At 50.6% G+C, this 20,856-nt stretch overlaps 1 protein-coding gene across 2 annotated transcripts in view; it reads left to right on the plus strand.

Annotated features, from left to right (window-relative positions):
- Window positions 1-20,856, plus strand: part of LOC137377462 (B-cell scaffold protein with ankyrin repeats-like) — a 264,713-nt gene that overhangs the window by 53,212 nt on the left and 190,645 nt on the right. For both annotated transcript variants that reach the window (XM_068047063.1, XM_068047072.1), the window contains one exon: window positions 8,858-8,984. In XM_068047063.1, coding sequence (XP_067903164.1) covers window positions 8,858-8,984 — 127 coding nt within the window. The remainder of the gene's footprint in view (window positions 1-8,857; window positions 8,985-20,856) is intronic.

Raw genomic sequence — 20,856 nt, forward strand, 5'->3', positions numbered from 1 at the left:
TTATATATTTCAATGCAATGACATCTCATTCTTCTAAACTCAAGGGAAATTAGGCCCATTCTACTCAATCGCTCCTCATGGGGGTGGGGGAGGGGCAATCCTTTCGTTAGTCTAGTGAACATTTTTTGTGCCCCCACTAAGGTAAGGTTAAGAAGAGCAAAACTGTATTCTTACTGGAGGAGTTCAACTTTATAATGGGTTTTGATAAAGTAAATAAGGAGAAACTGTTTGCACTTGTAGCAGTGTTAGTAACTAGAAGGCACCGTTTTAAGTTAATGGGCAAAAAAAAGCAGAGGGGGAGATGAGGAGAATTTTTTTTACACAGTGAGTTGTTGTGATCTGGAATGCGCTGCCTGAAAGGGCGGTGGAAGCAGATTCAATAGTAACTTTCAAAAGGGAATTGGATAAATACTTGAAAAGAAAAAATAATTGCAGGGCTATGGGGAAAGAGCAAGGAATATGGGTCTAATTGGAGAGTTCTTGTGTCAACCAGGATAGCGCTCCCAGTTTTGCATCAGAACTGAGGGAGTATTATACTGTCAGAGGGTCTGTCTTTCAAATGAGACAATAAACCAAGGCCACTCTGCCCTCTCAGATGGACATTATTTCAAAGAAGAGCAGGGGAATTCTCCCCAGCATCCTGACCAATATTTATCTCTCTATCGACATCACCAAAACTGATTATCTTGTCGTTATCAAATTTATGTTTGTGGGAGATTGCTGTGCACAAATTGGCCACCGCATTTCATACATTACAGCAGTGACTACACTTCAAAAGTAGTTACTTAGTCGTAAAGTGCTTTGGGACGTCCTGAGGTTGTGAAAGGTCTTTCTTTTAAATATCCAGTAAAAGCATGATGGGCCAAATGGCCTCATTCTGTGTTTTATAATTCTGTGAAGACTACATAGAAAAATGTGCCAACACTGGAGGATAAAATGATATGGAAGTGAAGTTTTTAAGGAAGTCTATACAAATGTAGTTAACTGCAGTCTCGGAAGGAACAATGGATTATTTTGTCCCGGTGCTGTTCTGTTTTTATAGTATTGGCTGTATGCAGATAAGGTGCAGTTGACAGAACAAATCAAGATACAGTTTCTATAGAAAATTTGCTGGAGAGTGAATGTCGTTAGATTGCGAGTAATTGATTCCATTTTTCTTTTTGTGTACGTTATGTCAGGTTCACTGTTACCAGCTGCGTTAAGATGTGCCCTGCAGCATCAGTGCAGTTCGAAAGAGAGCCATTCTGAGCTGCTTTATCATATACAGCACAAGCTCAAGATAACCCCACTGGACATCACTATTCTTATTCTTTCAGTACAATCAGTGCAGCCTCAACAGGCAAAGTCAAATGCCCATTAGTTTCAGAGTGGGATGGAAGCACTGATGTGTCTCGGACAAATGAATGTCTGACCAGACACCTAAATAGAACTACTGAAGATTGCTTAAAAAAGGAACTACTTTTAAATGGTTCAGTTCTTTAACAGTTTTCCAGCTGCTTCATCCCTTCTTTGGCTGCTAGTGCAACTGAGAATGTGCTTTGCATTTTGGGAGAGGGACAAAGCATTTGAGATTTAGAGCATGAGTCTGGCTGGAAGAGCAGAATGCCTTATACCCATTGCAGCAGGAAATGCAACTTAAAGATAAATGGAGCCATTAGATGTGAATTCATAGCATCATACAGAACAGAAGGAGGCCATTCCGACCATCATGTCCATGCTAGCTCTTTGAAAGAGCTGTCCAATTAGTTCCAATCCTCTGCCTTTTCCCCATATTCCTACAAAATTTTCCTTTTCAGGTATTTATGCAATTCCCTTTCATGACCTCAAAGCATTTTCCATCCAGTGAAATCTTTTTGACGTAGTCACTGTTATAATGTAGGAAACATGACAACCAATTTGCACATAGCAAGATCCCACAAACAGCAGTGAGATAATGAGCAGAAAGAGTTTCTTTTTGTGTGATGCTCATTGAAGAATAAATATTGGCTCCAAAACACTGGGGAAAACTCCCCTGTGCTTCTTGGAAATGGTGCTGCGGGATCTTTCTATGCCCACCTGAGAGGGCAGACGGGGCTTCGAGTTAACACAAGGCCACAAGAAATATGAGCAGGAGTAGACCATATGGCCCATTGAGCCTGCTCTGCCATTCAGATTGATCATGGCTGATCTTAGGCTTCACCTCCACTTTCACACCACATTCCTTGATTCGCTGAGAGACCAAAAATCTATCTATCCCAGCCTTAAATATATTCAATGATGGAGCATCCACAACCCTCTGGGGTAGAGAATTCCAAAGATTCGCAACCCGATGAGTGAAGTAATTTCTCCTCATCTCAGTCCTGAATGATCGGCCCCTTATCCTGAGACTGTGCCCCCATATTTTAGATTCCTCAATCAGCGGAAACAATCTCTCACTGTCTACCATATTCAGCCCCTTCAGAATTTTGTCTGTTTCAATGAGATCACCTCTCATTCTTCTAAACTCCAGAGAATATGGGCCCAATTTACTCAGCATCTCATTTTTTAAAATTCATTCATGGGATGTAGGCGTTGCTGGCCAGGCCAGCATTTATTGCCCATCCCTAATTGCCCTTGAGAAGATGGTGGTGAGCTGCCTTCTTGAACCACTGCAGTCCTTGTGGGGTAGATACACCCACAGTGCTGTTAGGAAGGGAGTTTGGGGATTTTGACCCAGCAGCAGTGAAGGAACGGCGATATAGTTCCAAGTCAGAATGGTGTGTGACTTGGAGGGGAACTTGCAGGTGGTGGTGTTCCCATGTATTTGCTGCCCTTGTCCTTCTAGGTGATAGAGGTCGTGGGTTTGGAAGGTGCTGTCTAAGGAGCCTTGGTGCGTTGCTGCAGTGCATCTTGTAGATGGTACACACTGCTGCCACTGTGCGTCGGTGGTAGAGGGAGTGAATGTTTGTAGATGGGGTGCCAATCAAGCGGGCTGCTTTGTCCTGGATGGTGTTGAGCTTCTTGAGTGTCGTTGGAGCTGCACCCATCCAGGCAAGTGGAGAGTATTCCATCACACTCCTGACTTGTGCCTTGTAGATGGTGGACAGGCTTTGGGGAGTCAGGAGGTGAGTTACCCGCCTCAGGATTCCTAGCCTCTGACCTGCTCTTGTAGCCAAAGTATTTATATGGCCACTCCAGTTCAGTTTCTGGTCAATGGTAGCCCCTAGGATGTTGATAGTGGGGGATTCAGCGATGGTAATGCTGTTGAATGTCAAGGGGAGATGGTTAGATTCTCTCTTGTTGGAGATGATCATTGCCTGGCACTTGTGTGGTGCAAATGTTACTTGCCACTTATCATCCCAAGCCTGGATATTGTCCAGGTCTTGCTGCATTTCTACACGGACTGCTTCAGTATCTGAGGAGTCACCATAGGACAACCCCCTCATCCCAGGGACCAATTTAGTGAACCTTTGCTATACTGCCTCCAACACAAGTATATCGTTTCTTAAATGTGGAGACCAAAACTACGCACAGTATTCCAGACATAATCTCACCAAAATTCTGGACAATTATAGCAAGACTTCTTTATTCCTGTACACCAATCCCCTTGCAATACAGGCAACATGCCATTTGCCTTCCTAATTGCTTGCTATACCTGCATGAAATCGTTCTGCATTCCGTGTACAAGCACACCCAAGTCTCTTTGAACATCAGCACTTACAAGTTTCATACCTTTTAAAAAATATTCTGCTTTTCTATTCTCATGAACAAAGTGAATAACTTCACACTTTCCTACATTATACTCCATCTGCCATCTTGTTGCCCACTCATTTAACCTGTCTATATCTCTTTCAGCCTCTCTGTGTCCTCCCCACAGCTTACCTTTCCACCGATCTTTGTATCATTGGCAACCATCTCATCCGAAAGGTTATAATAATTGTGACTGTCTTTTAAAAGTAATTAAACCAGATGTGAAGCTGCAGTGAGACATTTGGAGGATGTCAGAAGGAGCCATAGAAATGCAAGACCTTTTCTTTGTTTTAGTTTTAGAGATACAGCACTGAAACAGGCCCTTCGGCCCACCGAGTCTGTGCCGACCATCAACCACCCATCTATACTAATCCTACACTAATTCCATATTCCTACGACATCCCCACCTGTCCCTATATTTCCCTACCACCTACCTATACTAAGGGCAATTTATAATGGCCAATTTACCTAACAACCTGCAAGTCTTTTGGCTTGTGGGAGGAAACCGGAGCACCCGGAGAAAACCCACGCAGACACAGGGAGAACTTGCAAACTCCACACAGGCAGTACCCAGAATTGAACCCGGGTCGCTGGAGCTGTGAGGCTGCGGTGCTAACCACTGCACCACTGTTCCTGATTGTTCATCCGAATTCATTTTCATAATGATCTCCTTCAGAATGTATTAAAAAAGTGAAAAATAAGAAACTGGGAGAAAGTGTGAAAGATTATTCAGCCAATCCACTCCCAGCAAATCTCTACCTGTGCTGCAAGTTAAAATCAACACTTCAACATCTTTGCAAACGTAAAATTGAAGATGAATTTGGCAAATTGAATTAGTTCACCTCAAATCTCGTGATAATATATTTATATATATGGGCGGCACAGTGGTTAGCACCGCAGCCTCACAGCTCCAGGGACCCGGGCTCGATTCCGGGTACTACCTGTGTGGAGTTTGCAAGTTCTCCCTGTGTCTGCGTGGGTTTTCTCCGGGTGCTCCGGTTTCCTCCCACATGCCAAAAGACTTGCAGGTTGATAGGTAAATTGGCCATTAAAAATTGCCCCTAGTATAGGTAGGGGTAAGGGAATATAGGGACAGGTGAGGATGTGGTAGGAATATGGGATTAGTGTAGGATTAGTATAAATGGGCGTTTAACGGTCGACACAGACTCGGTGGGCCGAAGGGCCTGTTTCAGTGCTGTATCTCTAAATCAATATTCTGCTCCATTATCTTGGAGATTGGAAGGAGGAGATTCTGTAACAATACAATAAAATGATAAGTAACAGTGAATTATTCATTAATATATTTTATTAACTACAGATTTTAGTACTAATCATGTGGAGTGATTTTTTTCATAGATAAAACACCTATTAAGTTACTCATGAAAATAATTAACATGCCCGATGATAAAAATTTTTAATACAGCACTCGGACCACTTTACCTTGTAACATAGAACATAGAAAATAGGAGCAGGAGTAGGCAATTCGGCCCTTCGAGCCTGCTCCACCATTCAATATGATCATGGCTGATCATCCAACCCAGTAACCTGTTCCTGCTTTCGCCCCATATCCTTTAATCCCTTTAGACCCAAGAACTATATCTAACTCCTTCTTGAAAACATACAAGGTTTTGGCCTCAACTGCTTTCTGTGGTAGCAAATTTCACAGGCTCACCACTCTCTGGGTGAAGAAATTTCTCCTCATCTCAGTCCTGAAAGGTTTACCTCGTATCCTTAGACTAAGACCCCTGGCTCTGGACTCCCCCACCATCAGGAACATCCTTCCTGCATCTACCCTGTCAAGTCCTGTTAGAATTTTATAGGTTTCTACGAGATCCCTCCTCACTCTTCTGAACTCCAGCGAATATAATCCTAACCAACTCAATCTCTCCTCATATGTCAGTCCCGCCATCCCAGGAAACAGTCTGGTAAACCTTCGCTGCACTCCCTCTATAGCAAGAACATCCTTCCTCAGATAAGGAGACCAAAACTGCGCACAATATTCCAGGTATGGCCTTACCAAGGCCCTGTATAATTGCAGCAAGACATCCCTGCTCCTGTACTCGAATCCTCTCGCTATGAAGGCCAACATACCATTTGCCTTTTTTACTGCTTGTTGCACCTGCATGCTTACCTTCAGTGACTAGTGTACGAGAACACCCAGGTCTCGTTGCATATTCCCCTCTCAGTTTATAGCTGTTCAGATAATAATCTGCCTTCCTGTTTTTGCTACCAAAGTGGATAACCTCACATTTATCCACATTATACTGCATCTGCCATGCATTAGCCCACTCACTCAACTTGTCCAAATCACCCTGAAGCCTCTCTGCATCCTCCTCACAACTCACCCTCCCACCCAGTTTTGTGCCATCTGCAAATCTGGAGATATTACATTTAGTTCCCTCATCTAAATCATTAATGCATATTGTGAATAGCTGGGGTCCTAGCACCGATCCCTGCGGTACCCCACTAGTCACTGCCTGCCATTTGGAAAAAGACCCGTTTATTCCTACTCTTTGTTTCCTGTCTGCCAACCAATTTTCTATCCATCGCAATACACTAACCCCAATCCCATGCGCTTTAATTTTACACGCTAATCTCTTATGTGGGACTTTGTCGAAAGCCTTCTGAAAGTCCAAATAAACCACATCCACTGGCTCCCCCTCATCAACTCTACTAGTTACATCCTTGAAGAATTCTAGTAGATTTTTCAAGCATGATTTTCCTTTCGTAAATCCATGCTGACTCTGCCCGATTCTACCACTGTTCTCCAAGTGCTCTGCTATAAAATCTTTGATAATGGACTCTAGAATTTTCCCCACTACTGACCTCAGGCTGACTGGTTTATAATTCCCTGCTTTCTCTCTACCTCCCTTTTTAAATAGTGGGGTTACATTAGCTATCCTCCAATCTGTAGGAACTGTTCCAGAGTCTATAGAATCTTGGAAGATGACCACCAATGCATCCACTATTTCTAGGGCCACTTCCTTAAGTACTCTGGGATGCATACCATCAGGGCCTGGGGATTTATCGGCCTTCAATCCCATCAATTTCCCCAACACTATTTCTCTACTAATACTGATTTCCTTCAGTTCCTCCCTTTCACTAAGCCCTGTGTTCCCCAACATTTCTGGTATGATATTTGTGTCCTCCTTTGTGAAGACAGAACCAAAGTATGCATTTAGTTGGTCAGCCATTTCGTTGTTCCCCATAATAAATTCCCCTGTTTCTGATTGTAAGGGACCTACATTTGTCTTCACCAGTCTGTGTATGACACTGGAGAAATTAGAAGGTTTCTGTTAGTGTCTTAGTGGGCTGATATTTTTGGAAATGAGGGCAATTCCACTAACTTTCCAACACTGAAATCCCAGAGACATCAAACTGTAGATGTTTCTTAAATCTGTGCGTTAAGATCAACATTTATTATTATGGACAAGCTTGCCAGAAATAACTGAAAGAAGATTTCTTGATTACTGCTGGAAACACAGCAGTATTACTTCCTCAGCATGCGGGAACCCTCATCTCTCGTGGAAGACAGAAGGGCCATACTTGTTTATTCTATTAATAATCTTTCCACTTTGTTACATACTCAGCCTTAGAATGTGGGTCACCTGTTGTGAAGAGAAATAACATGAATTTATAAAGCATCTTTCACAAAGCATTTCATACCCAATCATTACTTTCAGAGTGTAACTACTGTTGTCATGTATTACACTGAAATTATCGCACAGAAACAGGCCATTCGGCCCAACTGCTCTGTGCCGGTGTTTATGCTCCACATGAGCTTCCTCCCACCCCTCCTCATCTCATCCTATCGACATATCCTTCTATTCCTGCACTGTTCACCTCAGCCACTCCCTGTGGTAGCGAGTTCCATATTCTCACCACTCTCTGGGTAAACATACGAACATATGGAGTCCAACACAGACTGTCACACATTGGCCTGATCTTCCTGATACAAGAACAGTTTCTCAGTTGGATGCAAGCTAAGTGTGAATGTTACAGAAGAATAGAACTTACATTTATTTGTATAGCACCTTTCACGACCTCAAGATCTTTTAAAGCATTTTACAACCAATGAAGTACTTTTGAAGTGTAGCCATCGCTGTAATGTCGGAAAACAAGGCAGTCAATTTGTTCACAGCAAGATCCCACAGGTAGCAAAGATATCAATGAAATAATGGCCACGGGATCTTTGAAGTCCACCTAAGAGGGCAGACAGGGGCCGGGTTTAATGTCTTATCCAAAGGACAACAACTCAGACAGTGCAGCACCCCCTCAGTACTGCACTGGGAGGGTCAGCCTCGGTTTTTGTCCTCAAGTCTCTTTGTGTTACCCACTGAGCCACTGCCACCAGTAAGAGGAGATTGAACCATTGAGTCCTCGCAGCAGGAAATGGCACTCATCAAGAATAACAGCTGGCAAATCTTGGGGCACTAGATCTTAGTTTTCTGCCCATTAAAATGAATAGATGGAAACCTGCTGTCTTTCAGACTGCAAATGTCTGACGTGCATTTTGCGAGATAGCTGCTCCTTGTTATTGGCACCAATTGTGGAATCTGCCCCATTGCACAGACTGGAGTTGTATTCCCTCATGTATAGGAGGTTGTGATGATCTGACTGAGGTGTTTAAGATGATCAGAGGATTTGGTAGGGTAGATAGAGGGAAACTATTTCCGCTGGTGGGGAACAAGGAGCATATACTTGAAATTCGAGCCAGGCCGTTCAGGGGTGATGTCACACAAAGGGGAGTGGAAATCCGGAACTCTCTCCCCCTCAGCCTGTTGAGGCTGAGGTCAATTGAAAATTTCATAAGTGAGATTGATAGATTTTTGTTGAGTAAGAGGATTAAGGGTTATGGGAATAAGGTGTTTGATGAAGCTAAGAAACAGATCAGCCAAGATCTAACTGAATGGAGGAACAGGTTCGAGGGAATGAATAGCTTCCTCCTGTTCCTATGCTCCATTATTCCCGTCATTATTTCCATAAATAATCTCCATAATGGGTTGACTTTGCAGCTGGGGCAAAATGTCAGGAATTCGGCAGGTTTGCAAATGGATCCTACAGAAATTTCCTGGGAAAATGGATTGTAAAATCCTTAGCCTACGTCATGTGCACATTGTTAGAGCAATGCATTTGTTTGTTTCTCCAGGCATTCCAGCTTAACTCCAAGGATCAACTGGATCAACTCCTCACCAGATCTCTCCAAAACTCCCTACCTCCCAGTGGCTTTGGTGCTTTCCAAACGCTTGGACCTGACAACAGAACTAAGCACAACAGTAAGTTTACAGACTCAAACTTTGTCCCCTGGATTTGCCAGTGAATCTTTTCACAGTTGCTGTGAAACAATGCATTAAAATTCAGCTTCAAGCCACAGTGAGCAGGAAGATCCCAAACCTCAATTCAGAATCTGTTTGTTTTGGGGGGGCTGATCAGGATTGCTGTTTTGGGTGGGGGGGTGTTGGTCAGGTGGTTGTTTCAGTGAAGGGGGGTGTTGGTCAGGTGGTTGTTTCAGTGAGGGGGGGTGGGGGTATTGGTCAGGTGGTTGTTTCAGTGAGGGGGGGGTGTTGGTCAGGTGGTTGTTTCAGTGAGGGGGGGGTGTTGGTCAGGTGGTTGTTTCAGTGAGGGGGGGTATTGGTCAGGTGGTTGTTTCAGTGAGTGGGGGGGTGTTGGTCAGGTGGTTGTTTCAGTGAAGGGGGGTGTTGGTCAGGTGGTTGTTTCAGTGAGGGGGGGTGTTGGTCAGGTGGTTGTTTCAGTGAGGGGGGGTATTGGTCAGGTGGTTGTTTCAGTGAAGGGGGGTGTTGGTCAGGTGGTTGTTTCAGTGAGGGGGGGTATTGGTCAGGTGGTTGTTTCAGTGAGGGGGGGGTGTTGGTCAGGTGGTTGTTTCAGTGAGGGGGGGGTGTTGGTCAGGTGGTTGTTTCAGTGAGGGGGGGGTGTTGGTCAGGTGGTTGTTTCAGTGAGGGGGGGTATTGGTCAGGTGGTTGTTTCAGTGAGGGGGGTGGTGTTGGTCAGGTGGTTGTTTCAGTGAGGGGGGGTGTTGGTCAGGTGGTTGTTTCAGTGAGGGGGGGTATTGGTCAGGTGGTTGTTTCAGTGAGGGGGGGGTATTGGTCAGGTGGTTGTTTCAGTGAGGGGGGGGTGTTGGTCAGGTGGTTATTTCAGTGAGGGGGGGGTATTGGTCAGGTGGTTGTTTCAGTGAGGGGGGGGTGTTGGTCAGGTGGTTGTTTCAGTGAGGGGGGGTATTGGTCAGGTGGTTGTTTCAGTGAGGGGGGGGTATTGGTCAGGTGGTTGTTTCAGTGAGGGGGGGGTGTTGGTCAGGTGGTTGTTTCAGTGTGGGGGGGGTGTTGGTCAGGTGGTTGTTTCAGTGAGGGGGGGTATTGGTCAGGTGGTTGTTTCAGTGGGGGGGGGGGTATTGGTCAGGTGGTTGTTTCAGTGAGGGGGGTGGTGTTGGTCAGGTGGTTGTTTCAGTGAGGGGGGGGTGTTGGTCAGGTGGTTGTTTCAGTGGGGGTGTATTGGTCAGGTGGTTGTTTCAGTGAGGGGGGGTGTTGGTCAGGTGGTTGTTTCAGTGAGGGGGGGTATTGGTCAGGTGGTTGTTTCAGTGAGGGGGGGTATTGGTCAGGTGGTTGTTTCAGTGAGGGGGGGTTGTTGGTCAGGTGGTTGTTTCAGTGAGGGGGGGTATTGGTCAGGTGGTTGTTTCAGTGAGGGGGGTGTTGGTCAGGTGGTTGTTTCAGTGGGGGGGGTGTTGGTCAGGTGGTTGTATCAGTGAGGGGGGGTGGTGTTGGTCAGGTGGTTGTTTCAGTGAGGGGGTGTATTGGTCAGGTGGTTGTTTCAGTGAGGGGGGGTGTTGGTCAGGTGGTTGTTTCAGTGAGGGGGGGTATTGGTCAGGTGGTTGTTTCAGTGAGGGGGGGTTGTTGGTCAGGTGGTTGTTTCAGTGAGGGGGGGTATTGGTCAGGTGGTTGTTTCAGTGAGGGGGGTGTTGGTCAGGTGGTTGTTTCAGTGAGGGGGGGGGTGTTGGTCAGGTGGTTGTTTCAGTGAGGGGGGGGTGTTGGTCAGGTGGTTGTTTCAGTGAGGGGGGGGTGTTGGTCAGGTGGTTGTTTCAGTGGGGGGGGGTATTGGTCAGGTGGTTGTTTCAGTGAGGGGGTGGTGTTGGTCAGGTGGTTGTTTCAGTGAGGGGGGGTATTGGTCAGGTGGTTGTTTCAGTGAGGGGGGGTGTTGGTCAGGTGGTTGTTTCAGTGAGGGGGGGTATTGGTCAGGTGGTTGTTTCAGTGAGGGGGGGTGTTGGTCAGGTGGTTGTTTCAGTGAGGGGGGGTATTGGTCAGGTGGTTGTTTCAGTGAGGGGGGTGTTGGTCAGGTGGTTGTTTCAGTGAGGGGGGGTATTGGTCAGGTGGTTGTTTCAGTGAGGGGGGGGGTGGGGGTATTGGTCAGGTGGTTGTTTCAGTGAGGGGGGGTGTTGGTCAGGTGGTTGTTTCAGTGAGGTGGGGGGTGTTGGTCAGGTGGTTGTTTCAGTGAGGGGGGGGGTGTTGGTCAGGTGGTTGTTTCAGTGAGGGGGGGGTTTTGGTCAGGTGGTTGTTTCAGTGAGGGGGGGGTGTTGGTCAGGTGGTTGTTTCAGTGAGGGGGGGTATTGGTCAGGTGGTTGTTTCAGTGAGGGGGGGGTGTTGGTCAGGTGGTTGTTTCAGTGAGGGGGGGGTATTGGTCAGGTGGTTGTTTCAGTGAGGGGGGGGGGTGTTGGTCAGGTGGTTGTTTCAGTGAGGGGGGGTTATTGGTCAGGTGGTTGTTTCAGTGAGGGGGGGGTGTTGGTCAGGTGGTTGTTTCAGTGAGGGGGGGTATTGGTCAGGTGGTTGTTTCAGTGAGGGGGTGTTGGTCAGGTGGTTGTTTCAGTGAGGGGGGGTATTGGTCAGGTGGTTGTTTCAGTGAGGGGGGGTATTGGTCAGGTGGTTGTTTCAGTGAGGGGGTGTTGGTCAGGTGGTTGTTTCAGTGAGGGGGGGGGTGTTGGTCAGGTGGTTGTTTCAGTGAGGGGGGGTTATTGGTCAGGTGGTTGTTTCAGTGAGGGGGGGGTGTTGGTCAGGTGGTTGTTTCAGTGAGGGGGGGTATTGGTCAGGTGGTTGTTTCAGTGAGGGGGTGTTGGTCAGGTGGTTGTTTCAGTGAGGGGGGGTATTGGTCAGGTGGTTGTTTCAGTGAGGGGGGTTGGTGTTGGTCAGGTGGTTGTTTCAGTGAGGGGGGGTATTGGTCAGGTGGTTGTTTCAGTGAGGGGGTGTTGGTCAGGTGGTTGTTTCAGTGAGGGGGGGGTTTTGGTCAGGTGGTTGTTTCAGTGAGGGGGGGGTGTTGGTCAGGTGGTTGTTTCAGTGAGGGGGGGTATTGGTCAGGTGGTTGTTTCAGTGGGGGGGGGGTATTGGTCAGGTGGTTGTTTCAGTGAGGGGGGGGTGTTGGTCAGGTGGTTGTTTCAGTGAGGGGGGGGTTTTGGTCAGGTGGTTGTTTCAGTGAGGGGGGGGTGTTGGTCAGGTGGTTGTTTCAGTGAGGGGGGTATTGGTCAGGTGGTTGTTTCAGTGAGGGGGGGGTGTTGGTCAGGTGGTTGTTTCAGTGAGGGGGGGGTTTTGGTCAGGTGGTTGTTTCAGTGAGGGGGGGGGTGTTGGTCAGGTGGTTGTTTCAGTGAGGGGGGGGTGTTGGTCAGGTGGTTATTGCAGTGAGGGGGGGGTTTTGGTCAGGTGGTTGTTTCAGTGAGGGGGGGGGTGGGGGTATTGGTCAGGTGGTTGTTTCAGTGAGGGGGGGGGTGTTGGTCAGGTGGTTGTTTCAGTGAGGGGGGGTGGGGGTATTGGTCAGGTGGTTGGAGTGGGCGACTGGCTGGAGGGGAAACCCGTAAATCCAGACCTGTGGATCCAAAGTTCACCCTCTGGCCCATTAACCAATGATCTCTGTTAGAAAGTGTATGTGAGCATGGTGGGAGGGGGAGGAGGTACAATTAGGTTTAACTGTCGTCCCTGTTCCTGTTAAATATTGTGTTTACCCCCATCTGACACACAGGAATGTTGTCTTGGAGCACTGGTATCAAGGGAGCTATGACACCATGAGTTAGTGTCATAAACAGGAGACGGGTAAGGGGCAAAAGATAAACTGCAATGGAAATCCCCTTTCTATTGCAATATGCAGATGCATAATTTCAAAAAACTGAATTGCAAATGTTTCATCGCTATTTATAAAAGAGGTGCGGGATAAAGCCAACAAGTACAGGCCAGTCAGCCGAACGACTGGGGTGGGGAAATTTTCAGAGGCAATAATCCACAGCAAATTAAATGGTGAATGGTTGTTTTCAGACTGAGGGAAGTTTTTTTAAATTCATTCATGGGATGTGGGCATCGCTGGCCAGGCCAGCATTTATTGCCCATCCCGAATTGCCCTTTGGAAGGTGGTGATGAGCTGCCAACTTTTTTACCAAAGTTGTTCATGGCAACAACCTGGAGATTAATCTGAGGGAGTGCTGCACTGTCGGAGGGCCAGTACTGAGGGAGCGCTGCACTGTCGGAGGGTCAGTACTGAGGGAGTGCTGCACTGTCATAGGGCCAGTACTGAGAGAATGCTGCATTGACAGAGGGTCAGTACTGAGGGAGTGCAGCACTGTCGCAGGGTCAGTACTGAGGGAGTGCTGCACTGTCGGAGGGTCAGTACTGAGGGAGTGCTGCACTGTCGGAGGGTCAGTACTGAGGGAGTGCTGCACTGTCGGAGGGTCAGTACTGAGAGAATGCTGCATTGACAGAGGGTCAGTACTGAGGGAGTGCTGCACTGTCGGAGGGTCAGTACTGAGAGAGTGCTGCATTGACGGAGGGTCAGTACTGAGGGAATGCTGCACTGTCGGAGGGTCAGTACTGAGGGAGCACTGTATTGTCGGAGGGTCAGTACTGAGAGAGTGCTGCACTGTCGGAGGGTCAGTACTGAGGGAGCACTGTATTGTCGGAGTGTCAGTACTGAGGCAGTGCTGCACTGTCGGAGGGTTAGTACTGAGGGAGTGCCGCACTGTCAGAGGAGCAGCAGTGAGGGAGTGCTGCACTGTCGGAGGGTCAGTACTGAGGGAGTGCTGCAGTGTAGGAGGCACAGTACTGAGGGAACACTGCATTATCGGAGGGTCAGTCCTGAGGGAGTGCTGCATTGTCAGAGGGTCAGTACAGAGAGAGTGCTGCATTGTCGGAGGGTCAGTACTGAGAGAGTGCTGCATTGAAGGAGGGTCAGTACTGAGGGAGTGTTGTACTGTCGGAGGGTCAGAACTGAGGGAGCACTGTATTGTCGGAGGGTCAGTACTGAGAGAGCGCTACACTGTCGGAGGGTCAGTACTTACGGAGTGCTGCACTGTCAGAGATTCAGTACTGAGGGAGCACTGCACTGTCGGAGAGTCAGTACTTAGGGAGTGCTGTACTGTCGGAGGGTCAGTACTGAGATAGTGCTGCACTGTTGGAGGGTCAGTACTGAAGGAGTGCAGCACTGTCGGAGGGTGAGTACTGAGGGACTGCTGCACTGTCGGAGGATCAGTACTGAGGGAGTGCTGCACTGTCGGAGTGTCAGTACTGAGGGAGCGCTGCACTGTCAGAGAGTCAGTACTGTGGGAACGCTGCACTGTCGGAGGGTCAGTACTGAGGGAGCACTGCATTGTCAGAGGGTCAGTACTGAGGGCGTGTTGCACTGTCGGAGGGTCAGTACGGAGGGAGTGCAAAACTGTCGGAGGCTCAGTACGGAGGGAGTGCTGCACTGTCGGAGGGTCAGTACTGAGGGAGTGCTGCACTGTCAGAGCGTCAGTACAGAGAGAGTGCTGCATTGTCGGAGGGTCAGTACTGAGGGAGCACTGCATTGTCAGAGGGTCAGTACTGAGGGCGTGTTGCACTGTAGGACGGTCAGTACTGAGGGAGCACTGCATTGTCGGAGGGTCAGTACTGAGGGAGTGCTGCACTGTTGGAGGGTCAGTACTGAGGGAGCACTGCATTGTCGGAGGGTCAGTACTGAGGGTGTGCTGCACTGTCGGAGGGTCAGTACTGAGGGAGTGCTGCACTGTCAGAGGGTCAGTACTGACGGAGTGCTGCACTGTCGGAGGGTCAGTACTGAGGGAGTGCTGCACTGTCGGAGTGTCAGTACTGAGGGAGCGCTGCACTGTCAGAGAGTCAGTACTGAGGGAACGCTGCACTGTCGGAGGGTCAGTATTGAGGGAGTGCTGCACTGTCGGAGGGTCAGTACTGAGGTTGTGCTGCACTGTCAGAGGGTCAGTACTGAGGGAGCACTGCATTGTCGGAGGGTCAGTACTGAGAGAATGCTGCATTGACAGAGGGTCAGTACTGAGGGAGTGCTGCACTGTCGGAGGGTCAGTACTGAGAGAGTGCTGCATTGACGGAGGGTCAGTACTGAGGAAATGCTGCACTGTCGGAGGGTCAGTACTGAGGGAGCACTGTATTGTCGGAGGGTCAGTACTGAGAGAGTGCTGCACTGTCGGAGGGTCAGTACTGAGGGAGCACTGTATTGTCGGAGTGTCAGTACTGAGGCAGTGCTGCACTGTCGGAGGGTTAGTACTGAGGGAGTGCCGCACTGTCAGAGGAGCAGCAGTGAGGGAGTGCTGCACTGTCGGAGGGTCAGTACTGAGGGAGTGCTGCAGTGTAGGAGGCACAGTACTGAGGGAACACTGCATTATCGGAGGGTCAGTCCTGAGGGAGTGCTGCATTGTCAGAGGGTCAGTACAGAGAGAGTGCTGCATTGTCGGAGGGTCAGTACTGAGAGAGTGCTGCATTGAAGGAGGGTCAGTACTGAGGGAGTGTTGTACTGTCGGAGGGTCAGTACTGAGGGAGCACTGTATTGTCGGAGGGTCAGTACTGAGAGAGCGCTACACTGTCGGAGGGTCAGTACTTACGGAGTGCTGCACTGTCAGAGATTCAGTACTGAGGGAGCACTGCACTGTCGGAGGGTCAGTACTTAGGGAGTGCTGTACTGTCGGAGGGTCAGTACTGAAGGAGTGCTGCACTGTCGGAGGGTGAGTACTGAGGGACTGCTGCACTGTCGGAGGGTCAGTACTGAGGGAGCGCTGCAAAGTCAGAGAGTCAGTACTGTGGGAACGCTGCACTGTCGGAGGGTCAGTATTGAGGGAGTGTTGCACTGTCGGAGGGTCAGTACGGAGGGAGTGCAAAACTGTCGGAGGGTCAGTACGGAGGGAGTGCTGCACTGTCGGAGGGTCAGTACTGAGGGAGTGCTGCACTGTCAGAGCGTCAGTACAGAGAGAGTGCTGCATTGTCGGAGGGTCAGTACTGAGGGAGCACTGCATTGTCAGAGGGTCAGTACTGAGGGCGTGTTGCACTGTAGGACGGTCAGTACTGAGGGAGCACTGCATTGTCGGAGGGTCAGTACTGAGGGAGTGCTGCACTGTTGGAGGGTCAGTACTGAGGGAGCACTGCATTGTCGGAGGGTCAGTACTGAGGGTGTGCTGCACTGTCGGAGGGTCAGTACTGAGGGAGTGCTGCACTGTCAGAGGGTCAGTACTGACGGAGTGCTGCACTGTCGGAGGGTCAGTACTGAGGGAGTGCTGCACTGTCGGAGTGTCAGTACTGAGGGAGCGCTGCACTGTCAGAGAGTCAGTACTGAGGGAACGCTGCACTGTCGGAGGGTCAGTATTGAGGGAGTGCTGCACTGTCGGAGGGTCAGTACTGAGGGAGTGCTGCACTGTCAGAGGGTCAGTACTGAGGGAGCACTGCATTGTCGGAGGGTCAGTACTCAGGGTGTGCTGCACTGTCGGAGGGTCAGTCCTGAGAGAGTGCTGCACTGTCAGAGGATCAGTCCTGAGGGAGTGCTGCACTGTCGGAAGGTCAGTACTGAGGGAGCGCTGCACTGTCGGAGGGTCAGTACTGAGAGAGTGCTGCACTGTCAGAGGGTCAGTACTGAGAGAGTGCTGCACTGTCGGAGGGTCAGTACTGAGAGAGTGCTGCACTGTCGGAGGGTCAGTACTGAGAGAGTGCTACACTGTCGGAGGGTCAGTACTGAGGGAGTGCTGTACTGTTGGAGGGTCAGTGCTGAGCGAATACCGCAGTGTCGGAGGGTCAGTCCTGAGGGAGTGCTGCATTGTCAGAGGGTCAGTACTGAGGGAACACTGTATTGTCGGAGTGTCAGTACTGAGGCAGTGCTGCACTGTCGGAGGGTTAGTACTGAGGGAGTGCCGCACTGTCAGAGGAGCAGCAGTGAGGGAGTGCTGCACTGTTGGAGGGTCAGTACTGAGGGAGTACTGCACTTTAGGAGGCACAGTACTGAGGGAACACTGCATTATCGGAGGGTCAGTCCTGAGGGAGTGCTGCATTGAAGGAGGGTCAGTACTGAGAGAGTGCTGCATTGAAGGAGGGTCAGTACTGAGGGAGCGCTGCACTGTCAGAGAGTCAGTACTGAGGGAACGCTGCACTGTCGGAGGGTCAGTATTGAGGGAGTGCTGCACTGTCGGAGGGTCAGTACTGAGGTTGTGCTGCACTGTCAGAGGGTCAGTACTGAGGGAGCACTGCATTGTCGGAGGGTCAGTACTCAGGGTGTGCTGCACTGTCGGAGGGTCAGTCCTGAGGGAGTGCTGCACTGTCAGAGGATCAGTCCTGAGGGAGTGCTGCACTGTCGGAAGGTCAGTACTGAGGGAGCGCTGCACTGTCGGAGGGTCAGTACTGAGAGAGTGCTGCACTGTCGGAGGGTCAGTACTGAGAGAGTGCTGCACTGTCGGAGGGTCAGTACTGAGAGAGTGCTACTCTGTCGGAGGGTCAGTACTGAGGGAGTGCTGCACTGTAGGAGGCACAGTACTGAGGGAACACTGCATTATCGGAGGGTCAGTACTGAGGGAGTGCTCCACTGTCGGAGGGTCAGTACTGAGGGAGCGCTGCACTGTTGGAGGGTCAGTACTGAGGGAGCGCTGCACTGTCGGAGTGTCAGTACTGAGGGAGCGCTGCACTGTTGGAGGGTCAGTACTGAGGGAGCGCTGCACTGTCGGAGGGTCAGTACTGAGAGAGTGCTGCACTGTCGGAGGGTCAGTACTGAGGGAGCACTGCATTGTCAGAGGGTCAGTACTGAGGGCGTGTTGCACTGTAGGACGGTCAGTACTGAGGGAGCACTGCATTGTCGGAGGGTCAGTACTGAGGGAGTGCTGCACTTTTGGAGGGTCAGTACTGAGGGAGCACTGCATTGTCGGAGGGTCAGTACTGAGGGTGTGCTGCACTGTCGGAGGGTCAGTACTGAGGGAGTGCTGCACTGTCAGAGGGTCAGTACTGACGGAGTGCTGCACTGTCGGAGGGTCAGTACTGAGGGAGTGCTGCACTGTCGGAGTGTCAGTACTGAGGGAGCGCTGCACTGTCAGAGAGTCAGTACTGAGGGAACGCTGCACTGTCGGAGGGTCAGTCTTGAGGGAGTGCTGCACTGTCGGAGGGTCAGTACTGAGGGAGTGCTGCACTGTCAGAGGGTCAGTACTGAGGGAGCACTGCATTGTCGGAGGGTCAGTACTCAGGGTGTGCTGCACTGTCAGAGGAGCAGCAGTGAGGGAGTGCTGCACTGTTGGAGGGTCAGTACTGAGGGAGTACTGCACTTTAGGAGGCACAGTACTGAGGGAACACTGCATTATCGGAGGGTCAGTCCTGAGGGAGTGCTGCATTGAAGGAGGGTCAGTACTGAGGGCGTGTTGCACTGTTGGAGGGTCAGTACTGAGGGAGTACTGCACTTTAGGAGGCACAGTACTGAGGGAACACTGCATTATCGGAGGGTCAGTCCTGAGGGAGTGCTGCATTGTCAGAGGGTCAGTACTGAGGGCGTGTTGCACTGTAGGACGGTCAGTACTGAGGGAGCACTGCATTGTCGGAGGGTCAGTACTGAGGGAGTGCTGCACTGTTGGAGGGTCAGTACTGAGGGAGCACTGCATTGTCGGAGGGTCAGTACTGAGGGTGTGCTGCACTGTCGGAGGGTCAGTACTGAGGGAGTGCTGCACTGTCAGAGGGTCAGTACTGACGGAGTGCTGCACTGTCGGAGGGTCAGTACTGAGGGAGTGCTGCACTGTCGGAGTGTCAGTACTGAGGGAGCGCTGCACTGTCAGAGAGTCAGTACTGAGGGAACGCTGCACTGTCGGAGGGTCAGTATTGAGGGAGTGCTGCACTGTCGGAGGGTCAGTACTGAGGGAGTGCTGCACTGTCAGAGGGTCAGTACTGAGGGAGCACTGCATTGTCGGAGGGTCAGTACTCAGGGTGTGCTGCACTGTCGGAGGGTCAGTCCTGAGAGAGTGCTGCACTGTCAGAGGATCAGTCCTGAGGGAGTGCTGCACTGTCGGAAGGTCAGTACTGAGGGAGCGCTGCACTGTCGGAGGGTCAGTACTGAGAGAGTGCTGCACTGTCAGAGGGTCAGTACTGAGAGAGTGCTGCACTGTCGGAGGGTCAGTACTGAGAGAGTGCTGCACTGTCGGAGGGTCAGTACTGAGAGAGTGCTACACTGTCGGAGGGTCAGTACTGAGGGAGTGCTGCACTGTTGGAGGGTCAGTGCTGAGCGAATACCGCAGTGTCGGAGGGTCAGTCCTGAGGGAGTGCTGCATTGTCAGAGGGTCAGTACTGAGGGAACACTGTATTGTCGGAGTGTCAGTACTGAGGCAGTGCTGCACTGTCGGAGGGTTAGTACTGAGGGAGTGCCGCACTGTCAGAGGAGCAGCAGTGAGGGAGTGCTGCACTGTTGGAGGGTCAGTACTGAGGGAGTACTGCGCTTTAGGAGGCACAGTACTGAGGGAACACTGCATTATCGGAGGGTCAGTCCTGAGGGAGTGCTGCATTGAAGGAGGGTCAGTACTGAGAGAGTGCTGCATTGAAGGAGGGTCAGTACTGAGGGAACGCTGCACTGTCGGAGGGTCAGTATTGAGGGAGTGCTGCACTGTCGGAGGGTCAGTACTGAGGTTGTGCTGCACTGTCAGAGGGTCAGTACTGAGGGAGCACTGCATTGTCGGAGGGTCAGTACTCAGGGTGTGCTGCACTGTCGGAGGGTCAGTCCTGAGGGAGTGCTGCACTGTCAGAGGATCAGTCCTGAGGGAGTGCTGCACTGTCGGAAGGTCAGTACTGAGGGAGCGCTGCACTGTCGGAGGGTCAGTACTGAGAGAGTGCTGCACTGTCGGAGGGTCAGTACTGAGAGAGTGCTGCACTGTCGGAGGGTCAGTACTGAGAGAGTGCTACTCTGTCGGAGGGTCAGTACTGAGGGAGTGCTGCACTGTAGGAGGCACAGTACTGAGGGAACACTGCATTATCGGAGGGTCAGTACTGAGGGAGTGCTCCACTGTCGGAGGGTCAGTACTGAGGGAGCGCTGCACTGTTGGAGGGTCAGTACTGAGGGAGCGCTGCACTGTCGGAGTGTCAGTACTGAGGGAGCGCTGCACTGTTGGAGGGTCAGTACTGAGGGAGCGCTGCACTGTCGGAGGGTCAGTACTGAGAGAGTGCTGCACTGTCGGAGGGTCAGTACTGAGGGAGCGCTGCACTGTTGGAGGGTCAGTACTGAGGGAGCGCTGCACTGTTGGAGGGTCAGTACTGAGGGAATACCGCATTGTCGGAGGGTCAGTACTGAGGGAGTGCTGCACTGTCGGAGGGTCAGTACTGAGGGAGTGCTGCACTGTTGGAGGGTCAGTACTGAGGGAGCGCTGCACTGTCGGAGGGTCAGTACTGAGAGAGTGCTGCACTGTCGGAGGGTCAGTACTGAGGGAGCGCTGCACTGTTGGAGGGTCAGTACTGAGGGAGCGCTGCACTGTTGGAGGGTCAGTACTGAGGGAATACCGCATTGTCGGAGGGTCAGTACTGAGGGAGTGCTGCACTGTCAGAGGGTCAGTACTGAGGGAGCGCTGCACTGTTGGAGGGTCTGTACTGAGGGAATACCGCATTGTCGGAGGGTCAGTACTGAGGGAGTGCTGCACTGTTGGAGAGGCCAAAGCAGCTGAGGATGCGTCATTGAATTTATTCAAGGCTGAGATGGATAGATCTTTGATCGACATGGGAGTCAATGATTATCGGGGGTGAGACAGGAAAGTGGAGTTGAGAGCACAATCAGATCAGCCATGATCTTATTGAATGGCGGAGCCTGCTCGAAGGGCTATTTGGTTTACTCCTGATCCTAAATCCTATGTTCCATGAGATGCTAAACTGAAGTGCTGTCAGGTGGATGTAA

This window comes from Heterodontus francisci, chromosome 1 (assembly GCF_036365525.1).
Source record: "Heterodontus francisci isolate sHetFra1 chromosome 1, sHetFra1.hap1, whole genome shotgun sequence".
Classification (NCBI taxonomy): Eukaryota; Metazoa; Chordata; class Chondrichthyes; order Heterodontiformes; family Heterodontidae; genus Heterodontus; species Heterodontus francisci.